Source organism: Carassius carassius, chromosome 14 (assembly GCF_963082965.1).
Source record: "Carassius carassius chromosome 14, fCarCar2.1, whole genome shotgun sequence".
Lineage (NCBI taxonomy): Eukaryota > Metazoa > Chordata > Actinopteri > Cypriniformes > Cyprinidae > Carassius > Carassius carassius.
The window spans coordinates 28,646,546-28,668,247 of NC_081768.1; the positions used below are offsets into that span (position 1 = coordinate 28,646,546).

Genomic DNA, 21,702 nt, shown 5'->3' on the forward strand with positions numbered 1-21,702 from the left:
TTTGTGAACAAGTGGGATTTCGGTCTGTGAGGATGGTGGAACATTTCATAAACAGTCTGAAAGCTGTTTTTCCTTCTCAATTCCTACATTTTGTAAATTATTTTCTGTCGGGTGAAAAATCAGTGCTGTGTGTTCCTTATTTACTGAGCAGTGTTTTGAAAAAAAAAGAAAGGGGTATGAATACTTTAGTGAAAAAATTATTAATACCATTTCTTGAAAAAAAAATGCATTCCATCAATACTGTTATACTCAATATTCAATACTACAAAAATGATTAGTGGAGTACCTCAGGGCTCTATTCTGGGACCGCTTCTTTTTAACTTATATATGCGCCCTCTGGGGGATATTATCAGGAAGCACAATGTTTGTTTTCATTTATATGCTGATAATACACACTTGTACCTCCCGCTAAAAGCTGGTGATTCCATTCAACCATTGCTGGAATGTATCCCTGATATAAAAAAAATCAAATAACTTTCTCCAACTCAATGAGAACAAAACAGAAATTATTGTTTTTGGTCCCCCAAAAGCTATTATTAAGGAGCTTGCCAATCACTTCCCCTCCATTTCCTCACAGGTTAGAAACCTGGGCATTATCATAGACTCAAAATTATATTTGTCCAAACAAATTAATTCTGTCTTAAGGAAAAGTTTTTACCAATTACGGGTCCTCTCCAAACTTAAACAGTTTTTGTCTTTTCAGGATTTGGAGGAGGTTATTCATGATTTTATTACTTCTCATTTAAATTACTGTACTCAGGTCTTCCTCGGTCATCACTTTCACGCCTCCAGTTGGTACAAAATGCAGCTGCAAGGCTACTGACTGGGGCAAAGAAATATGACCATGTCACTCCAATTTTATTTTCTCTTCACTGGCTTCCGGTCCATTTTAGAGTTCAGTTTAAGATTCTGTTGTTTGTTTTTAAAGCTCTTAATAGTATAGCTCCATCTTATCTTAAAGATCTTATCATCCCTTTGCCATCTACCAGACTTTTAAGATCTGCTGACAGGGCTCTTTTATCTGTCCCTCATTCCCGTTTGAAAACTAAGGGTGACAGAGCCTTTTTTGTCACTGCCCCCCGTCTTTGGAACCAATTGCCTCTAGACTTGCATCTTCCATTACCATATTTAAATTGAGGTTGAAAATGTATCTTTTCTCCTTAGCATTTTAATTTCACTTCATTGCTGTTTTATTGTATTATATGTCTTGTTTGCTTCTTTTCTGTGATTCCTCTTACTTTTAATTTTATTTTACATTTTTCAGCAGTTTGGATAGCTTTGCTATGTTTAATGTGCTATATAAATACAATTTACTTACTGAGCAGTGTTTTCAGGCATAATTACTTAAGTTTAGTCAACCTTCCACTGTTGTATTGTTTCTACATAGTGGCTGATTTGTAATGTGGCTGATTTTTTTTGCTAGCGAGTCTGTTCTGCCATTCTAATTCCTCTGTGCCTGGTATGCAATATGTGGAAAAGCAATGGTACATAGCAATGTTCCACACTAACTGTTAACATGCATGCACACCTGCTAATGAATCAACACAAAGCCATATAGGAACAAGGAAACAAATAAAGAATTGATTTAGGATTTCAATCCAAGATTTACATGTTTATGAGTGAAACCTCTAAGAATAAGAATTTCACTTTAAGATCAACTTCTCTCCCTGCTATTTGGGTAATAGAAAACCTATACAAAAACATAGAAGAGGTACCTCAGTATATATAATAGCACTGAATAATTACAACTTTTGTGTACCATGGTACTTATCTTTAAAGAGAGATTCTTGCACAAACACATTTTATACATATTGTCCAAGGTTCAAACTTGCCAATACTCCGTCATTAAATTAATTATAACTGATAAGAAATCAGGAACTGTAACTCTGCATAATGATTGAAAGAGAGAGAGAGAGAGAGAGAGAGAGAGAGATAAACAAAATGTATCTGTCTAATTCATTGGAATGTTGAAGTGCTAGTTAAGTGTGGTTCATACTACATTGGTGTAGTAGGGGGTCAGACGGATGTGCGCCTTGGGGGGGGTCTCTATTAGTCATACTGGTCCCTCGGTCATGCCCTCCAGAGGGAGGCTGGTGGCATTATCCATGGGCAGAGGTTGATCCTGGGAGGCTGGCATGTTGTGGGCAGTTGCTGCATGCAGACTAGCATATGGCAGGTGGCAGTCTACATCCAGGATGGGTGGGTAGTGCTGCCGATAACAGATGTAGGCAAAGAAGAGGCCGATCAATCCCCCAACAAAAGCATCTGTGAGGAACAAATCAAAGTTCACTAAGTAAGACATTGTCTTAGTGAAAGTAGTTCTTTGGTCCATCTATCCATTCATCGATATAGTTTGTAACTGTCTGTCTTTAATATAATATCATGTTTTAATTCTGTTATTGTTGTTAATCCCGTGAATAATTAAATTAACCCACAAAAAGAATAGATTGTATTTTACAGCAAATAAAGCTTTATAGGAAACAAAGGCAGAATTTATATTAAGCCTCTCCTATATCTAGTTGTGGCTCTACTGATCTGCGTCTTCCAGTGCCAAAAGAGGATAATTTTTTGGTTCTGACATGGCATTCTTAAACAAATTGGATTCACCTAATGGTTTCTGCAATTTAATGCTACCCTGAGAGTAAGAATTTAAGCACCAAAATTGTGAGGGTTGTTAAAAGAGCTGATATGCACACTGACACACAGATGTATAACCAAACCTGAAAGCAATTATTTTCCTAAAATGTGATGTCTAAAATAAAATTAAATGACTGAAACATCATTTTGAGGATAGACTAATAAATTACCCCTGGAACAAACCCCTGGTGGTTTTTTAATAAATAAGATAGTAAACTATTTTTTCTGAATCTAAGCTGTGTTAAACCTCTAACCTTAATTCAACTTGTTAAACTTTTAACCTGACTTCTCTTTTGAGTCTAACATTATGACAAACACTTACCTAACTTCCTCGTCTAGGTCTAACAAAAATAACAAACTAAATTCTACTTCTTCTTTTCGGAACAGGTCTTACTAACCTTTCGTTTTTAGCCTGCATTATGTCATGTCTCAGAGGGTAAAGAAGGGAGGGGCTTGCTTTATAAATTGAACCAATCATATTGATAAAAGGTGACGTTATGTTAGTGATTTTAGTCATGCTGAGTTTATTTTGAGGTGTCTGTATTTGTCCTATAAAACCTGATGTATTCTTTTTCTGGAGAGAGATTCTCTGAGAATTGCTCGAGTACTCTCCCGGCCGTAAATAAAGAGCTCAAAGGACATTTGCTGAAGTCTGTCTGTCATTTTCTGCTGCGCAGCAGGTGAGATAGTTTAGATAAATAGGTATTTATTAAGCGTCGACTGGAGACGTTAGGGATCGTCGATTGGAGACGGCCCAGGTGTTTATTAAGCGTCAACTGGAGACGTTAGGGATCGTCGATTGGAGACGGCCCAGGTGTTTATTAAGCATCGATTGGAGACGGCCCAGGGAGATCGTCGATTGGAGACGGCCCCGGTAGATTTAGGTCAGATGAGATAGGACTTAGTTAGATTTAAGAAAAATCTATGACAGAGTCCACAGCTTGTATTTACTTGGACCAGATTGGACCCATCAAGTTTAATGGTCCATGCCACTATTGTTTAGATTAGTTCTGTTCAATTACCCAGCAGGTCTCAGGGGACAGGGTCCATATAAAGTCACACTAATAAGTATCTCCTTGCCATTGTATGATATAAGGTGTCCTTCTACAAAGTAACAAAGGAAATAAATTAATATGTATATACAGGTCATATATATATATATATATATATAAAAAAATAGAATATCATGAAAAAGTGCTTTATTTTGTTGTAATTTAATAAAACAAAGCAAACTTTCTTATATTCTAGATTCATTATACACAAACTGAAATATTTCAAGAGTTTTAATTCTGATGGTTATGACTAACCGTTTGTGAAAATTAAAAAATCTGTATCTCAATTTTTTTTAAATATTTTCTCAAAGATCAATCATAAAAAAGAATTTACAAAACAGAAATGTTCAAGATCTCCAAAGCAGGTGCACAATGCACTCAATACTTGGTTGGGGCTCCTTTTGCACAAATTATTGCTTCAGTGCGGCATGGCATGGAGGCAATCAGCCTGTGGCACTGCTGAGGTGTTATTGGAGCCCAGATTGCTTTGATAGCGGCCGTCAGCTCCTCTGTATTGTTTGTCAGATGTTACTTATCTTCCTCTTCACAATACCCCATAGATTCTCTGTGCCAATCAAACACAGTAATATCATGGTCAGCAAACCACTTGGTGGTTTTGGCACTGTGGGCAGGTGCTAAAATCCTGCTGCAAAATGAAATCAGCATCTCCATAAAGCTTGTCAGCAGATGGAAGCATAAAGTGCTCCAAGATCTCCTAGGAGATGGCTGCATTGACTTTGGACTTGATAAAACACAATGGACCAACACCAGCAGATGCCACTACACCCCAAATCATCACTGACTTCAGAAACTTCACACTGGACTTCAAGCAGCTTGGATTCTTTGCTTCTCCAGTCTTCCTCCAGTCTCCAGTCCTTGATTTTCAAATGAAATGCTAAATTTTCTTTCATCTGAAACGAGGACTGTGGACCACTGAGCAACAGTCCAGTTATTTTTCTCCTTACCAAAGGGTGTAATGCTTCTGACATTTTTTTTCTAGTTCAGGAGTGGCTTGTTTCTAGGAATGTGACAGCTGTAGCTCTTTTCTTGAAGACGTCTGAGCATGGTGACACTTAATGCTCTGACTCTGGCTTCAGTCCACTCATTGTGAAGCTCTCCCAAGTTCTTGAATCAACTTTTCCTGACAATCATCCCAAGGCTGTGGTCATCCCTGTTGCTTGTGTATCTTTCCCTAATACACTTTTTCCTTCCAGTCAACTTTCTATTAATATATTTTTATACAGCACTCTGTGAACATCCAGCCCTTTCAGCAATGACCTTCTGTGGATTACCCTCCTTGTGAAGGGTGTTGATGATTTTCTTTTGGACAACTGTCAAGTCCATAGACTTTCCAATAATTGTGGTTGCATGTTCTAAACTAGCACAAGAGGTACCCTGTATTTATACACAAATTAATCAAACTAATCAAGCTCAAAATGGAATATTATAATTTTTTGAGATACTGAATTTGTAATTGTCCTAAGCTGTAAGTCAACCATCAGAATAAAAAAAAATATTTCAGAAATATTTCAGCTTGTGTGCAATGAATCTAGAATATACGAAAGTTTGCTTTTTTAAACCTCTGGCCCTCTTCTTTTAGAAGACACACTTACCTTCTTCGCGGTCAAAAGTGACCGAAGCCTTCAGGAAAACCAATGTAATATATTTTTGTTCAATAATATTTTTTGATTATTATTTATGATTTTTAGGGAATTTTATGATACTATGCATTATTTATACAATTTTAATGTGCTATTTTCTCCATTAGAATTATATATATATATATATATATATATATATATATTATCTCTTAATTTATTAAAAAAAATTATAAATGCAATATTTTACATTACAATAGTGTGAAAGAATTTAAAATCCATTTTTCTATGTGAGAATTGGGAAATCTGGAGGCATAAAAAAATAAAAACTTGTGTAATGTTGCGTAACCTCTTGTATTAGCACCATATATAGATATATACAGAGGCTTTTGGATTCCCATATTTTTTTAGACCTCATCTCTTAATTTTTTTTAGGTTTTGCATTTAGATCTATCTCTAGTAATTCTAAAAGATTACTTTTTGTCGAGGTTTAGATATTTTTGGTTAGATAAAAATCAGGTTTTACATTATGATTACAGTCAAACATTAAAATCTTGTTGGAAAGGGAACACATAGAAAGCATTTTTGTACTCAGTATTTGATAATAAAAATATCTAACAAAATAAGGAATGAAAAGTGATAATTCAAAACACTATAGAGATCGCTAATGTGTCGTCATCATGACGTATTCCCAGTGGTGAACGCAAAGCATTTTGGGAATCCGCGGCACAAACATTAGGCACCAGACTTCTTTGCATGGAGGGAAGAACGCAGTGTTCAAGATGCCGCCTACCTGCTGTGATATAAACTGCAATAGTCGTTCTCACGATAGAAGTGGCATAAAGCTTAAGAATGCAATATCCTTTTATCGTTTTCCAGCGTGGAAAAATAATAGTACAAGCCATGTTTCAGAGGTGACAAAAAAATGACGAATGGCATGGATAACGCTCCACCACACATGATGGTGTGTTCAAAGCATTTTCACAAAGGTAAGTTACAATTACTCTCTGTAAATGTTAACTGTTAACTAGCATGAAATGGCTAGAAAATTAGCTTAAGTTACCAATGTAAGCTTAACATTAATCAGTTTTAAATGTTGTACATCTAGGCTACATTGCAATTTGTGTAGGATAAGATTGATCAGAGTTTAAGCTAAACTATGCAGATTAGAAACCTGAAATAGACCTGAAATAGAATCTTGCTTAACAAATTAAAGTAAGTTCAAATTTTGATATGTTTATTAATATATATTGATATGTTTGATTAATGAATCAAGTTGAACACTGCAATATGTACACTGAACAAAATTATAAACGCAACACTTTTGTTTTTACCCCCATTTTTCATGAGTTGAACTCAAAGATCTAAGACTTTTTATATGTACACAAAAGGCCTATTTCTCTCATATATTGTTCACAAATCTGTCTAAATCTGTGTTAGTGAGCACTTCTCCTTTGCCAAGGTACTCCATCCACCTCACAGGTGTGGCATATCAAGATGCTGATTATACAGCATGATTATTGCACAGGTGTGCCTTAGGCTGGCCAAAATAAAAAAAACACTCTAAAATGTGCAATTTTATCACACAGCACAATGCAACATATGCTGCAAGTTTTGAGGGAGCGTACAATTGGCATGCTGACTGCAGGAATGTCCATTAGAGCTGTTACCTGAGAATTGAATGTTAATTTCTCTACAATAAGCCATCTCCAAAGGTGTTTCAGCGAATTCTGCAGTACATCCAACTGACCTCACAAACGCAGACCTAGTGTAACGACACCAGCCCAGGACCTCCACATCCAGCATCTTCACCTCAAAGTGAGGTGTTGGACAGTGTCGCTGTTGGACAGTGTTTTCTCTACTTTCTGTTGGCCTTCTGTAGCTAATCGTAGCTCGGTGTAGCTGTTTTTATTTTATTTTTTCTCTAGAATCTCTATCTTACTATCACTCTCTGTTTTTTAAAGTGGTAAAATATAACTTAATTCACACCATATTTCTATCGGGTGCCGTTTGTAAAGCTGCTCATGCTGAAAATAACAGCAACATTTTGTCACATTTAGCTTCAAACAATGTTTAAAAAACTGGTATGAATTTTTGACGGTCACTTTTTAGCACATTTACAACAATATTTATCAACTTAGAGATTTTAAATAGTTAAATATAAATATTAAATGTTACACCTAAATGTTAAATCTAAATGCTAAATCTAAATCTAAATGTTAAATCTAAATGTTAAATCTAAATATAAAATCTAAATGTTAAATTTAAATCTAAATGTTAAATATAAATTTAAATCTAAATGTTAAATCTAAATGTTAAATATAAATATAAATCTAAATGTTAAATCTAAATGTTAAATATAAATCTACATCTAAATGTTGAATATAAATGTTAAATCTAAATCTAAATCTAAATGTTAAATCTAAATGTTAAATATAAATCTAAATCTAAATGTTGAATATAAATGTTAAATCTAAATGCGAAATCTAAATGTTCAATCTAAAAGTTAAATCTAAATCTAAATGTAAAATCTAAATGTTAAATATAAATATAAATCTAAATGTTGAATCTAAATGTTTCGGTTGAAACTAAATATTTAGCTAATATGCAAATTCAAAATGCCGGAAGTGCCAAAATAAAAGCTCGATGAGGTCAGTGTGTGTTTATAGCATTGTGTTAAATAAGGAACAAATAAAAATCATTCACCGAATCAAAATCACCGAGGAAATTGACTCTTGGACATGGATTATCTTGATAAATACTACCTAAAGTAATAAACACGTTTGGAGAAACTGTATTTGAAGAGTACGCTAGTGTATGTAGATATTAATGTTAGGGAACAATGTGAGAGATGTGTACGTTTAGTTTTATTATCTGATCCACACTCCGGAACAAAGAGGGCGGTATTGCGCCAATAAGCTGGATGCCAACCGCCGTTAAACTGGGAAGAAGACGAATATGACGGCTTGCTGTGTGTTACAATGGTGAGAATATATTTTTTTCACGAAATAATTATTTAAATTTAAGAGTACAAGTTATTTTCATACAGTGGTATTGATTTTGGAGTTAATAATCTATTAAATCTAAGGTGTAAAGTCAGCAACATATAAGCAAAAGGTGTAAAGACGCTATCCTCCGGTTTCACAGGCAAGACTAATTGAGCCATGGCCTGATCCTGGCTTAATCTAAACCCTGTTTGTTACTTACATAATATAGCATATTTGTGATTGTGCTGTAAAAACACGTTTTATAATGAATAACTAACAGGGGAGCTCCATTAAGTACACGACTCAAAAGTGGATTTACATAAACCATATATACATCTTGAAGACTATTACTAAATGTCTGTCATCTGACAGGATAGTCTTTGATAAGTATTGCAGGTGAGCACATTTAACAGACATGAAACAGGCATCTGAGTTCACTCATTGTTGTCAACACTGCTTTAGATGAGTGTAAGTCATGTAATCAAACAAACCTACATACAGTAACTAAACACAGGTTATCTATTTTATTTGTCCATTTGCAATATTGATCATTTTAGGAACATTTGTGTTGGATAAAAAGCGAGTTACATCATTTACTAACTCAACATGCAAATGCAGTATATCACAGATAAATCACAGAGGAGACTGACTCTTGTCTGGATGTTACAGGAACAGATTATGTTTAGCTGCTGTAGAGTGAATGATGAAGGAATGCTGCCATCAAAGGATTTGTGTAAGAACACTACAAAAATAAATGAAACATTTTAATTAGTGTAATTTCAAAGAGTTATAACAGCACTTTTCTTATTGTTGATTTCTGTGCATTTGCTGCAGATCTTTTGTGGTGGAGCAATACCTGCAAGGAAAGGGGAAAAAAGGAAATACCTGAAACAAAAGAATAAAGGAATGACTTTTTGTATTGTGTGTGTGTGTATTTGTGTAGGTTATGAAAATGTCTGCAGACTGGTGTGTGCACTGAGGATGGAGAAGTCCACTGCAGCATCCGGAAATGGTCCAGAGATATAGATGAGACGCTCCATCACTCCAGCTCTCACTGTCTCATCAGGACCAGATGCTGCTGTGGTCTCTTCATCATCGGTGGCCCCAGAGCAGCGAGAGCATCTAGAGAAAAACCAAAAGACACTGAGGATTTGATTTTGGTAAAGTTTGTTCTGCTGGTTTCTGTTTATACAATGAAGGCTGACTTTCAGAAGCTTCAAAAGCATTTATCTGAAGTGATTGACAGTGCTCTTATTACAGGGGCCTACAATCCTCTGATCCACCTGGAGAAAAGAGCCGTGCTCACAGACTTACTGGTGGTTTTGAACCAGTTCAGTGGTTTAGCCCACTACAAAAGTAATAAATTAATGCATGTACTTGTAAACTATGTGTAAATGTTTTAAAGGTAGTGGTGCTCGTGGAGAGCAGGCACACGATTGTTTTGGAGCAGACACAGCAGCAGTCAGATTGTCCTGCACATGTTCTTCTGCTCTCGCTTCAAGGTTGTGTGGTTCAGAGAGCCGACATCATGGTCTTCCTCATCCTGTTGCTCAAAGACATCCCCGTTGAGAAGAGTGAGACTGTGAAGCACAGCGCAGCAGCAGAATCAGAACAGCTGTGTTGAGATGATAGTAAGATGTGGGGTTGACCATCTGTAAATACATGATTGTTAGAACAGTAAGTTTGAATGAAGCTTTGTTTCATGTGTTGTTGATTTGTACATGTATGCATTTATTGTGATGCTAACATTTATACATTATTTTAATCATTTAGACATGTTTCTTGTTGTCAGTAAATAAAATATAAATATTTTATCTATTCGTGTATTAATTGCTTGACTGAAAACTGATGCATTCACATCAACTGCATTAGTGTATATTCATGTATAGCTATGTCACGACAGAAAATACATTTGGCTTTTTTTACTAAAATGTAATTTTAAGGAAAAGTTTTTTATATAATTATTGGTTGGCATTTATCATTATTATTGCAAGTAAGTGTTGGGGTGGGCAAAGGATGCAGTTCATTATGGGGTAATCTTCATTGTTGAGTAGTAATACTTACATTTTTAGAGTATAAAATCATCAGTCTTCTCCAAAGGTGAGATCTTCGAGCAGCTGTTCGACGTGTGCAGACATTGCAGAGTCGCTGAGAGAAACTGTACTGGACTGTGGAGTTAGTGATGCTGTGAAGTGGTAGTGCACCTGTACCTCTTTTTATTATTATTGCCAAACTTATAACATAAAAGATCAGGGTAAGACGGTTGTATTTAACAATAACAATCATAACGCCATAAAACAGTAAATAAAAATTTAACGTGTTCATCATATGAGATCCTATACAAGAAAAATAAAATCACATAAAATAATTGAAAAAATATTATAGAGATAACGATTTGGGGTTTTCTAATTATATATATAAAAAAAAATAACATTAGTGGAGTTAAAAATATAAAAACTACAGGAGCATTGAGCAGCAAAGAGCGCCCTCTCGTGGCTGTAGACGGTCATGTTTTCTCTTGTTTCATGTCAAATTAATTTTGATAAATAAGTTGCAGGACCAGCCAAACTATGAAAAAAGTGCGATTTATAGTCCGGAAAAAACGGTAGTCATTATCACGATAATCCATGTCCAAGAGTCAATTTCCTCGGATGAGATGATTTTTATTCGTTACTTATTTAACACAATGCTATAAACACACACTGACCTCATCGAGCTTTTATTTTGGCACTTCCGGCATTTTGAATTTGCATATTAGCTAAATATTTAGTTTCAACCGAAACATTTAGATTCAACATTTAGATTTAGATTTAACATTTAGATTCAACATTTAGATTTAGATTTAGATTTAACATTTAGATTGAACATTTAGATTTAACATTTCGATTTAACATTTAGATGTAGATTTAATATTTAGATTTAACATTTATATTTATATTTAGATTTAAGATTTAGATTTAGATTTAACATTTATATTTATATTTATATTTAACATTTATATTTAACATTTATATTTATATTTAACATTTAGATTTTATATTTAGATTTAGATTTAACATTTAGATTTAGATTTAATATTTAGTTTTAGATTTAGCATTTAGATTTATATTTTAACATTTAGGTTTAACATTTAATATTTATATTTAACTATTTAAAATATCTCTAAGTTGACAAATATTGTTGTAAATGTGCTAAAAAGTGACCGTCAAAAAATTCATACCGGTTTTTTTACATTGTTTGAAGCTAAATGTGACAAAATGTTGCTGTTATTTTCAGCATGAGCAGCTTTACAAACGGCGCCCGATATATTTCTGATATTATCGATCAATCTTATCAGATTAACTTTGATCGTTCACTTTTATTTTATATTCGTGAGTGCAGTACACCTGCAAAGCGTTAGCACTCGTTAGCTTGTCATTAGCGTTTTCATTCGAACCTATCGCTGTTTTCTTTCCTCCTCTCCTCTCTCTCGCTCCAGTTTTTCACAAGTTCATCAAACAACCGCAGAAAGAATATTTCATCAAGCACGGTGAGTAATGGCTTCTCCTGCTATTGTTATTTGCACCTCTTGCCACATGTACATCTATCTCTGTCGCTGATGAGGGATTCACATGTGATAAATGCAGGGAAATAGTTAGGCTGACAGAGAAGATTTCAGAATTAGAGACACGCATCCAAACTTTAATTGAGGACATTAAGAATGTTAGGGCTCTAGATACGGCTTTGGATGCGTCTAGCTCAGGGATTCCTGTACATTGTTCGGTTCCGGAAACAGAGCCCCTACAGCAGGGCAACTGGGTGACGGTGAGGCAGCGCAGTCGTGGGTCAAAACACCGCTCTTCTGTTCTGATCAAAACATTAAACAGGTTCTCCCCACTCAGTGATGCACCCACTGAGAAACCTGATGAAAGTGCTCTAGTTATTGGTGATTCTATTGTACGGAACGTGAATATAGAGACACCAGCCACCATAGTCAAATGTTTACCGGGAGCCAGAGCGCCTGACATCTTGGCAAATTTAAAAGTGCTGGCTAATGCTAAACGTAAATACAGTAAGATTGTTATTCATGCCGGCGCTAATGATGTTCGACTTCGCCAGTCGGAGATCACTAAAAATAACATTAAAGAGGTGTGTGAACTTGCAAGCACGATGTCAGACACTGTAATATGCTCTGGTCCCCTCCCTGCTTACCGTGGTGATGAGATGCTTAGCAGATTGTCATCACTCAATGGCTGGATGTCTAAGTGGTGCCCACAGAATAACCTAGGTTTCATAGACAATTGGACAAGCTTTTGGGGCAGACCTGACCTGTTGAAAAGAGATGGTCTTCATCCCTCCTGGGGTGGCGCCACTCTTCTCTCTAGAGATATGGCAAATATTCTTAGTGTTTATACTTGACTAACTGGGGCCCAGGTCAGGAAGCAGACAGACTGGCTAAATCGACCGTCTGCTAGCTGCCTCCCGTCACAGAGGTCAGTTAATTCTCAGCACATAGAGACTTTCACCTAGATATCACACTATAGAGACCGTGTCTGTTCCCCGAACTAGAAAATACAAAAAACGTCCAAACCAAGTTAAGATTAACAATTTAATTGAGGTTCAACAAATAAAAAACAGAAGCAATATGGATAAACAAATGATAAAGCTTGGCTTATTGAATATCAGATCCCTTTCTACGAAAACACTTTTTGTAAATAATGTGATCACTGATCACACTATAGATGTACTCTGTTTGACAGAAACCTGGATAAAACCTGATGATTACATTATTTTAAATGAGTCCACCCCCCAAGATTACTGTTATAAACATGAGCCGCGTCTAAAAGGCAAAGGTGGAGATGTTGCTTCAATTTATAACAACTTTTTTAGGATTTCAGATAAAGTTTTAATAGTTGGTGATTTTAATATCCATGTTGATAATGAAAAAGATCAGCATTTATAGACATTCTGAACTCTATTGGTGTTAGACAACACGTTTCAGGACCTACTCATTGTCGAAATCATACTCTAGATTTAATACTGTCACATGGAATTGATGTTGATAGTGTTGAAATTATTCAGCCAAGTGATGATATCTCAGATCATTATTTAGTTCTGTGCAAACTTCATATAGCCATAATTGTCAATTCTACTTCTTGTTACAAGTATGGAAGAACCATCACTTCTAACACAAAAGACTGCTTTTTAAGTTATCTTCCTGATGTATCCAAATTCCTTAGCATATCCAAAACCTCAGAACAACTTGATGATGTAACAGAAACTATGGACTCTCTCTTTTTTAGCACTTTAAATAAAGTTGCTCCTTTACGCTTAAGGAAGGTTAAGGAAAACCGTTTGACACCATGGTAAAATGAGCATACTCGCACCCTAAAGAGAGCAGCCCGAAAAATGGAGCGCAGCTGGAGGAAAACCAAACTAGAGTTATTTTGTATTGCTTGGCAGGAAAGTAACCTGTCCTACAGAAAAGCATTAAAAACTGCTAGATCCGATTACTTTTCTTCTCTTTTAGAAGAAAACAAACATAACCCCAGGTATTTATTCAATACAGTGGCTAAATTAACGAAAAATAAAGCCTCAACAAGTGTTGACATTTCCCAACACCACAGCAGTAATGACTTTATGAACTACTTTACTTCTAAAATTGATACTATTAGAGATAAAATTGCAACCATTCAGCCGTCAGCTACAGTATCACATCAGACAGTGCACTATAGACCCCCTGAGGAACAGTTCCACTCATTCTCTACTATAGGAGAGGAAGAATTGTATAAACTTGTTAAATCATCTAAACCAACAACATGTATGTTAGACCCTATACCATCTAAGCTCCTAAAAGAGGTGCTTCCAGAAGTCATAGATCCTCTTCTGACTATTATTAATTCCTCATTGTCATTAGGATATGTCCCCAAAACCTTCAAACTGGCTGTTATTAAGCCTCTCATCAAAAAACCACAACTTGACCCCAAAGAACTAGTTAATTATAGACCAATCTCAAATCTCCCTTTTCTGTCCAAGATACTAGAAAAGGTGGTATCCTCACAATTATATTCCTTCTTAGAGAAAAATGGTATATGTGGGGATTTCCAGTCAGGATTTAGACCGTATCATAGTACTGAGACTGCTCTCCTTAGAGTTACAAATGATCTGCTCTCATCATCTGATCGTGGGTGTATCTCTCTATTAGTTTTATTGGATCTTAATGCTGTGTTTGACACAATTGACCACAACATTCTTTTGCATAGACTTGAACACTTTGTTGGCATCAGTGGAAGTGCATTAGCATGGTTTAAATCGTACTTATATGACCTCCATCAGTTCGTAGCAGTGAATGAAGATGTATCATATCGATCACAAGTGCAGTATGGAGTACCTCAAGGCTCAGTACCTAGGGCCGCTACTCTTCACGCTTTATATGTTACCCTTGGGAGATATCATCAGGAAACATGGTGTTAGCTTTCACTGTCATGCTGATGATACTCAGCTCTATATTTCTTCGCGGCCCGGTGAAACACACCAATTTGAAAAACTAATGGAATGCATAGTCGATATAAAAAACTGGATGACGAGTAATTTCTTACTGCTAAATTCTGAAAAAACAGAGGTGTTAATTATAGGACCTAAAAACTCCGCTTGTAATAACCTAGAACACTGTCTAAGACTTGATGGTTGCTCTGTCAATTTTTCGTCATCAGTTAGGAACCTAGGTGTGCTATTTGATCGCAATCTTTCCTCAGAAAGCCATGTTTCTAGCATTTGTAAAACTGCATTTTTCCATCTATAAAAATATCTTAATTACGGCCTATGCTCTCAATGTCAAATGCAGAAATGTTAATCCATGCATTTATGACCTCAAGGTTAGATTATTGTAATGTTTATTGGGTGGTTGTTCTGCACGCTTAGTAAACAAACTCCAGCTAGTCCAAAATGCAGCAGCAAGAGTTCTTACTAGAACCAGAAAGTATGACCATATTAGCCCGGTCCTGTCAACACTGCACTGGCTCCCTATCAAACATCGCATAGATTTTAAAATATTGCTTATTACTTATAAAGCCCTGAATGGTTTAGCACCTCAGTATTTGAATGAGCTCCTTTTACATTATAATCCTCAGGCAATTTGATAATACCTAGAATATCAAAATCAACTGCGGGCGGCAGATCCTTTTCCTATTTGGCGCCTAAACTCTGCAATAACTTACCTAACATTGTTCGGGAGGCAGACACACTCTTGCAGTTTAAATCTAGATTAAAGACCCATCTCTTTAACCTTGCTTACACATAACATACTAATATGCTTTTAATATCCAAATCCATTAAAGGATTTTTAGGCTGCATTAATTAGGTAAACCTGAACCGGAAACACTTCCCATAACACCCTATGTACTTGCTACATCATTAGAAGAATGGCATCTACGCTGATATTTGTCTGTTTCTCTTTTATTCCGAGGTCACCGTAGCCACCAGATCCAGTCTGTATCCAGATCAGAGGGTCACTGCAGTCACCCAGATCCAGTACGTATCCAGACCAGATGCTGGATCAGCACCTAGAAAGGACCTCTATTGCCCTGAAAGACAGCGGAGACCAGGACAACTAGAGCCCCAGATTCAGATCCCCTGTAAAGACCTTGTCTCAGAGGACCACCAGGACAAGACCACAGGAAACAGATGATTCTTCTGCACAATCTGACTTTGCTGCAGCCTGGAATTGAACTACTGGTTTCGTCTGGTCAGAGGAGAACTGGCCCCCCAACTGAGCCTGGTTTCTCCCAAGGTTTTTTTCTCCATTCTGTCACCGATGGAGTTTCGGTTCCTTGCCGCTGTCGCCTCTGGCTTGCTTAGTTGGGGACACTTCATCTACAGCGATATCGTTGACTTGATTGCAAATAAATGCACAGACACTATTTAACTGAACAGAGATGACATCACTGAATTCAATGATGAACTGCCTTTATTTATCATTTTGCATTATTGACACACTGTTTTCCTAATGAATGTTGTTCAGTTGCTTTGACGCAATGTATTTTGTTTAAAGCGCTATATAAATAAAGGTGACTTGACTTGACAAAGATCGTCTGAGACCATGAGGCCACCCGGACAGCTGCTGCAACAATCGGTTTGCATTATCAAATAATATCTGCACAAACTGTCAGAAACCATCTCAGGGAAGAATCTGCATGCTCACCATCCTTATCGGGGTCTCGACCTGACTTCAGGTGGTCATCGTAAACGACTTGAGTGTGCAAATGCTCACATTTGATGGCATCTGGCACTTTGGAGGTGTATTCTCTTAATGGATGAATCCCAGTTTTCACATAGGGCAGATGGCAAACAGCATGTATGGAATCGTGTGGGTGAGCGGTTTGCTGATGTCATTGTTGTGGATCGAGTGGTCCATGGTGGCGGTGGAGTTATGGTATGGGCAGTCATATGTTATGGCCAGCGATCACAGTTGCATTTTATTGTTGGCACTTTGAATGCACGGAGATACCATGACGAGATCCTGAGGCCCATTGTTGTGCCATTCACCCACGACGATCACCTTATGTTGCAGCATGATAATGTATAGCCCCATGTTGCAAGGATCTGTATACAATTCTTGGAAGTTGAAAATATCCCAGTTCTTGCATTGCCAGCATACTCACTGGACATGTCATCTATTGAGCATGTTTGGGAAGCTCTGGATCGGTGTATACGACTGCGTGTTCCAGTTCATGCCAATATCCAGCAACTTCGCACAGCCATTGAAGAGAAGTGGACCAACATTCCACAGGCCATAATCAACAACCTGATCAACTCTATGCGAAGGAGATGTGTTGCACTGAGTGAGGCAAATGGTTGTCACACCAGATAGTGAGTGGTTTTCGGACCCCTCAATACAGTAGAACTGCACATTTTAGAGTAGCCTTTTATTTTGACCAGCCTAAGGCCTACCTGTGCAATAATCATGCTGTCTAATCAGCATCTTGATATGCCACATCTGTGAGGTGGATGGATTATCTCAGCAAAGTAGAAGTGCTCACTAACACAGATTTAAACAGATTTGTGAACAATATTTTGAAAGAAATATGACTAATGTGTACATAGAAAATGTTTTAGATTCAGCTCATGAAAAATGGGGGCAAAAACAAAAGTGTTGCTTTTATAATTTTGTTCAGTATGTAAATATTAACACCTTTTATTTTTGTGGCATCACACTTGCAGTATGTTGCCTAAACTTAACTTATGCATTTAGCAGATGCTTTTATCCAAAGCGATTTACAGTGCATTCAGGCTATACTGTATTTCTTTTACCAGTATGTGTGTTCGCTGGGAATTAAACCCACAACCTTTTTTCGCTGCTAACACAATGCTCTACCACTGAGCCACAGGAACACTTCTCGTCTAAGTTAGTGTACTAACATTATGTTTGTTTTTTCCCTAAATTACAAAACTTGATTTTTTTAGGTAACAACCCTTTATGTGTGTGAACATGGTGAGATGGGGCAAAAAAATAAATAAAAATAATTGTTAGTAAACTTTCAAGATTGTGGGGACCAAAGATAAAACTTATCAAATGGTCATTGACAAGCCTATATTGACTCACCACTAATCTAAATATTGGGTATACATGCCCTATGAAAATTATGAACACTGAGCTTAGAGCACTGGTTATTCACTCTACCCACTGACAGTTCTTGCCAGACCTGAGACTCAAACCCATAACATTTGGTTTACAAATCTGACTCTCTAACCATTAGGCCTTGTCCAATGACTGCCCCAAAACCGTTACAATTCTGATGTTCATTTAAGTTTAATTTGTGCTTTAATTAGTAAATATGAAAAGACAATCGGTTCATGTGCTGCTTGAACAATGCAGCAGTAGTGATCACAAAAGTGATGTGTCACAACACATTAAAGAGCCACAAAAGGTATTCGTTTAAATTTCTTAAAAAAATAAAATAAATAAAAACAATTTGATAGCTGAAACCTTGTTTTTATACCAGAAGAAACCTGGTCTGTCATGTCTGTCGTTGTGTTTTCAGTTTCCTCTTTGCTCTACGATGTATTTTTCATTGCGTAATAACATGATACAGAGTGTGAGAGAAGCATGGCTTGTTGGACATAGCAACAGTAACTAACGAGGGCAGGTTTTTGCAAAGGGTCAGTTGGCCATGTTGTTATAATGTCATGCCTCCTTTGTAGAATGGAACACTGACAGTACCATAATCGATTCATGTGATGCTTTCATTTATTTATTTCAAGAAAGTGTTTGGCTCTGCTACTGGAGAACTTTCCGTCTCTGACCAACTTCTGCCTGCGTCAAGGTTCATCCACCACCAGTGATTACACTACAATTTTTTGTAAACTAGTGCCGACTAGTGGCTAGAATGAACCTGCCCTCCTTAGTGCCTACTGTCAAGGTTTGGATCCTCGCATTCACACTCATATGGCCATCTACGATGGTAACATTGGACTAGAAGGTTTCATGCAACGAGCCACTCTTATCTCACAGGCAGTCAGCCTGTCAGCCCCACGAAACCATCCACCTGCATCCACCAGCAGTCCCTCAGTACCAGAGCCCATGCAATTTGGGTTCTACCCAACTCACTCACGCAGAGCACGCTCACCACCTAGCGGTCAGGCTCTGTCTTTACTGTGGCACTCCAGGACATTTCATCAGCTTCTGCCCTGTCAGATCCCCACACCCTGTGGTGAGTACCCTTCAAAAATAACCAGAAATTGCAACATTGCTACCAGTACAACTACTCACTCAAGAAAATTCTGTTTCTGTATCAGCCCTCGTCGACTCTGGCCCTAAGACCTCTGCAAAATTGCTTCTGTTATTCCATCACATCTGGAGTAGAGACCTGAACCAGAAAGTTGGTCACCAGATAACACGATTACCAATTAAACTGTAAAACTGTCGCCACTCTCTCTCATACAGTGAGGGAACTCCACCTGCTACTCATGGACTCAATATGCGCTCCACAATGATAACATACCCCTCCTCTGCTATGAAGAGACTCAGAGGCGTTCGGATCCAAATGCAGTATTTATTTAGAGAATGGTCAGACAGGCAGAAATCAGGAATGGCATCAGGTGTTAACCAGAATCGAAACCAGAAACAAGCGGAGACCGGGGCAGGCAGCAGAGAAATCAGAGTCGAATACACAGTCCAGAGGTCAAACAAGGGAATAACAAACACAGGGGAAATACGCTCTGAAATGTCAGACAGGTTAAACAAGACTTCGCAAAGTGGTGGAGTGAGTGTGCTGCTTATATGTGTGTGTAAATGAGGTGCAGATGTGGCAAGGAGATTAGCTGATGAATGAGGTGCAGGTGTGGCAAGGCGATAGTGATGCAGTGACTCATGGGAGATGTAGTTTGGGTGTGGTGCAACAGTATGAGAGGTGCTAGTGTCCAAGTGATGATATGGTGACATCTGGTGGTTGATGGGTGGAATGGTCCTGAGTGGAGTGCCCTCTACTGAAGTTCATGGGCACTCCAGCTAGTGATCATGACATCTGCGTTGTGATGTGTGGTGTGCAATAAACACTGGAGTCAGTCTGCTGGTTCAGTTTTCTTTTATGTTGAGTGCTCAGCATCAGTAGAAAACATGCAGTTAATTATTCGTTGTAAAACCTTGCCGGCTCCTGCTCACTCTTCTCAGACCTCCCGCGGACTGAAGCAACAGCTTGCAATACATAGAATTTCATATATTTTACAAGATGAAAAAATAATATAAAGAAAATTGTAGTAACTAAAGATTACTTCAAAGAAGAGATATACATATGCAGAAGATGTCTTATATAAAAGTCTTCACTTAATGAATTCAACATTTCCAGCATCTTGAATATACATAAAACCAATTCAAGCATAACTCAAAAAAAGTAAAAAAAAAAAAAAAATACATTTTTTACATTTTTTTTGAGTGAATTAACAAAAAAAAAAAAAAAATTTATAATCAATGCCTGCTACATTCACCTCCTTCTGAATTCACCAAAATCCCAAAGACGTCAAGACATTTTCACTTACATACTCATCCAGATTTTAAAAAATATCTCTTTACCTATCTTGGCTTAAAAATGCTACCTTCTAGCAAAGGTTGAGAGAAATTTAAGGGTGATCAGGCCTTAAAATCCTCCCAGAATAAAATGATGCCTTTTACACCATACTAGGTTCCAAATCATGGAGTCAGTTCTATCACATCTATGAATTTTGTCGAACGAATTGATTTACATTCATCGGAATAAAGCTATATCAGAAGAGTTTATCAGAGGATGTGAACTTGAATAATAAATTAAATCTCTAAAACAAGGTTAGTAATGATTGGGCCTTTCTACCCAATGTGTTTGTAATTAATTTAATGTTTAACAGCCTCTGTGCCATAGATTCAATAAGACGATTGACCTTTTTAACCACTCTACCAGCACGGTGTGACTCTTTCTTGTGTATTTTCTACACCCTGAGTGCCTCTGTCTCTAGTCTCTTGATCAGGCTGTTCTGTTTTAGACATATCTCTTGTCTCTATAATGGGAGTGGTTCTGTCACTTTTGAAATTGAAACATTCCGTCTGACCAGTACAATTCTCTGTTATAGGACACTCATGCTCAGAGGCCTTCTCAGAATAATCATCACCTTGGCTCTGCTGTTTTCTCTCAGTATTGAACTGCACAGATCCAGTTTCACTTTGAAAGTTTTTACCTACGAAATGTTCTTTTTCTTCTAGCACCCAATATCTTGTTCGTCTCTCTGAATCTACATTCTCTAAAACATGTGCAAGATCCTGGGGCTGTGAGTTATCAATGGACTCCTGTTCATCATCACATTCATTAAGATGTCAGTTACTGGCTCCTGCAAGTTCCATCTGAACAGGTAAATAGGTAATGTCCAACAAGAGATTGCGATGTACAACTCTCTTAGATCCGTTCTCATCTTCCACCACATAGGTATGTGTCTGAGGGTTCTGACTGATGACCACGTAGACGGTCCTCCCTCTCTCTCCCTTATTAGCAATCAATACACAATCTCCAACATTCAAATGGGTGCCCTTTACACTTTTGTTATAACCCTGAGCTTGTTTTTGTTGCTCTTTGGCAGAATGCTGTTGTGCCATGGCTGCTCCCTCATGATTCTGAGAGAATAGTGTCTTGGCATAACTACTATAATCCACTACTACTGGATCTCGGAGCACCTGTTTGAACATCACGTCTACAGGAAGTCTCGGCACCCAGCCAAACATTAGATAAAAGGGTGGGAAACCAGTTGTTTCATGCACAGTGGCATTATAAGCAAATGTTATTATCTGAATTTCCTGGGGCCATTGATGTTTAGCTTTTAATGGCAGAGATCGCAACATAGCTCCTAGGGTCCCATTAAACCGTTCAGTTCCTCCGATGCCCATTGGATTGTATGCTGTTGCATGCGATTAAACAACTCCTTATAAATTAA

The 21,702-nt window shown here is 37.2% G+C and overlaps 1 protein-coding gene across 1 annotated transcript in view; it reads right to left on the bottom strand.

The window, feature by feature from the left end:
- Positions 1 to 818: 818 nt before the first annotated feature.
- Positions 819 to 21,702, bottom strand: part of plpp4 (phospholipid phosphatase 4) — a 289,271-nt gene continuing 268,387 nt past the window's right edge. Inside the window, exon 7 of the mRNA XM_059566817.1 lies at positions 819 to 2,265. Within this exon, the coding sequence (XP_059422800.1) occupies positions 2,054 to 2,265 (212 nt within the window). The 3' untranslated portion in view covers positions 819 to 2,053. The remainder of the gene's footprint in view (positions 2,266 to 21,702) is intronic.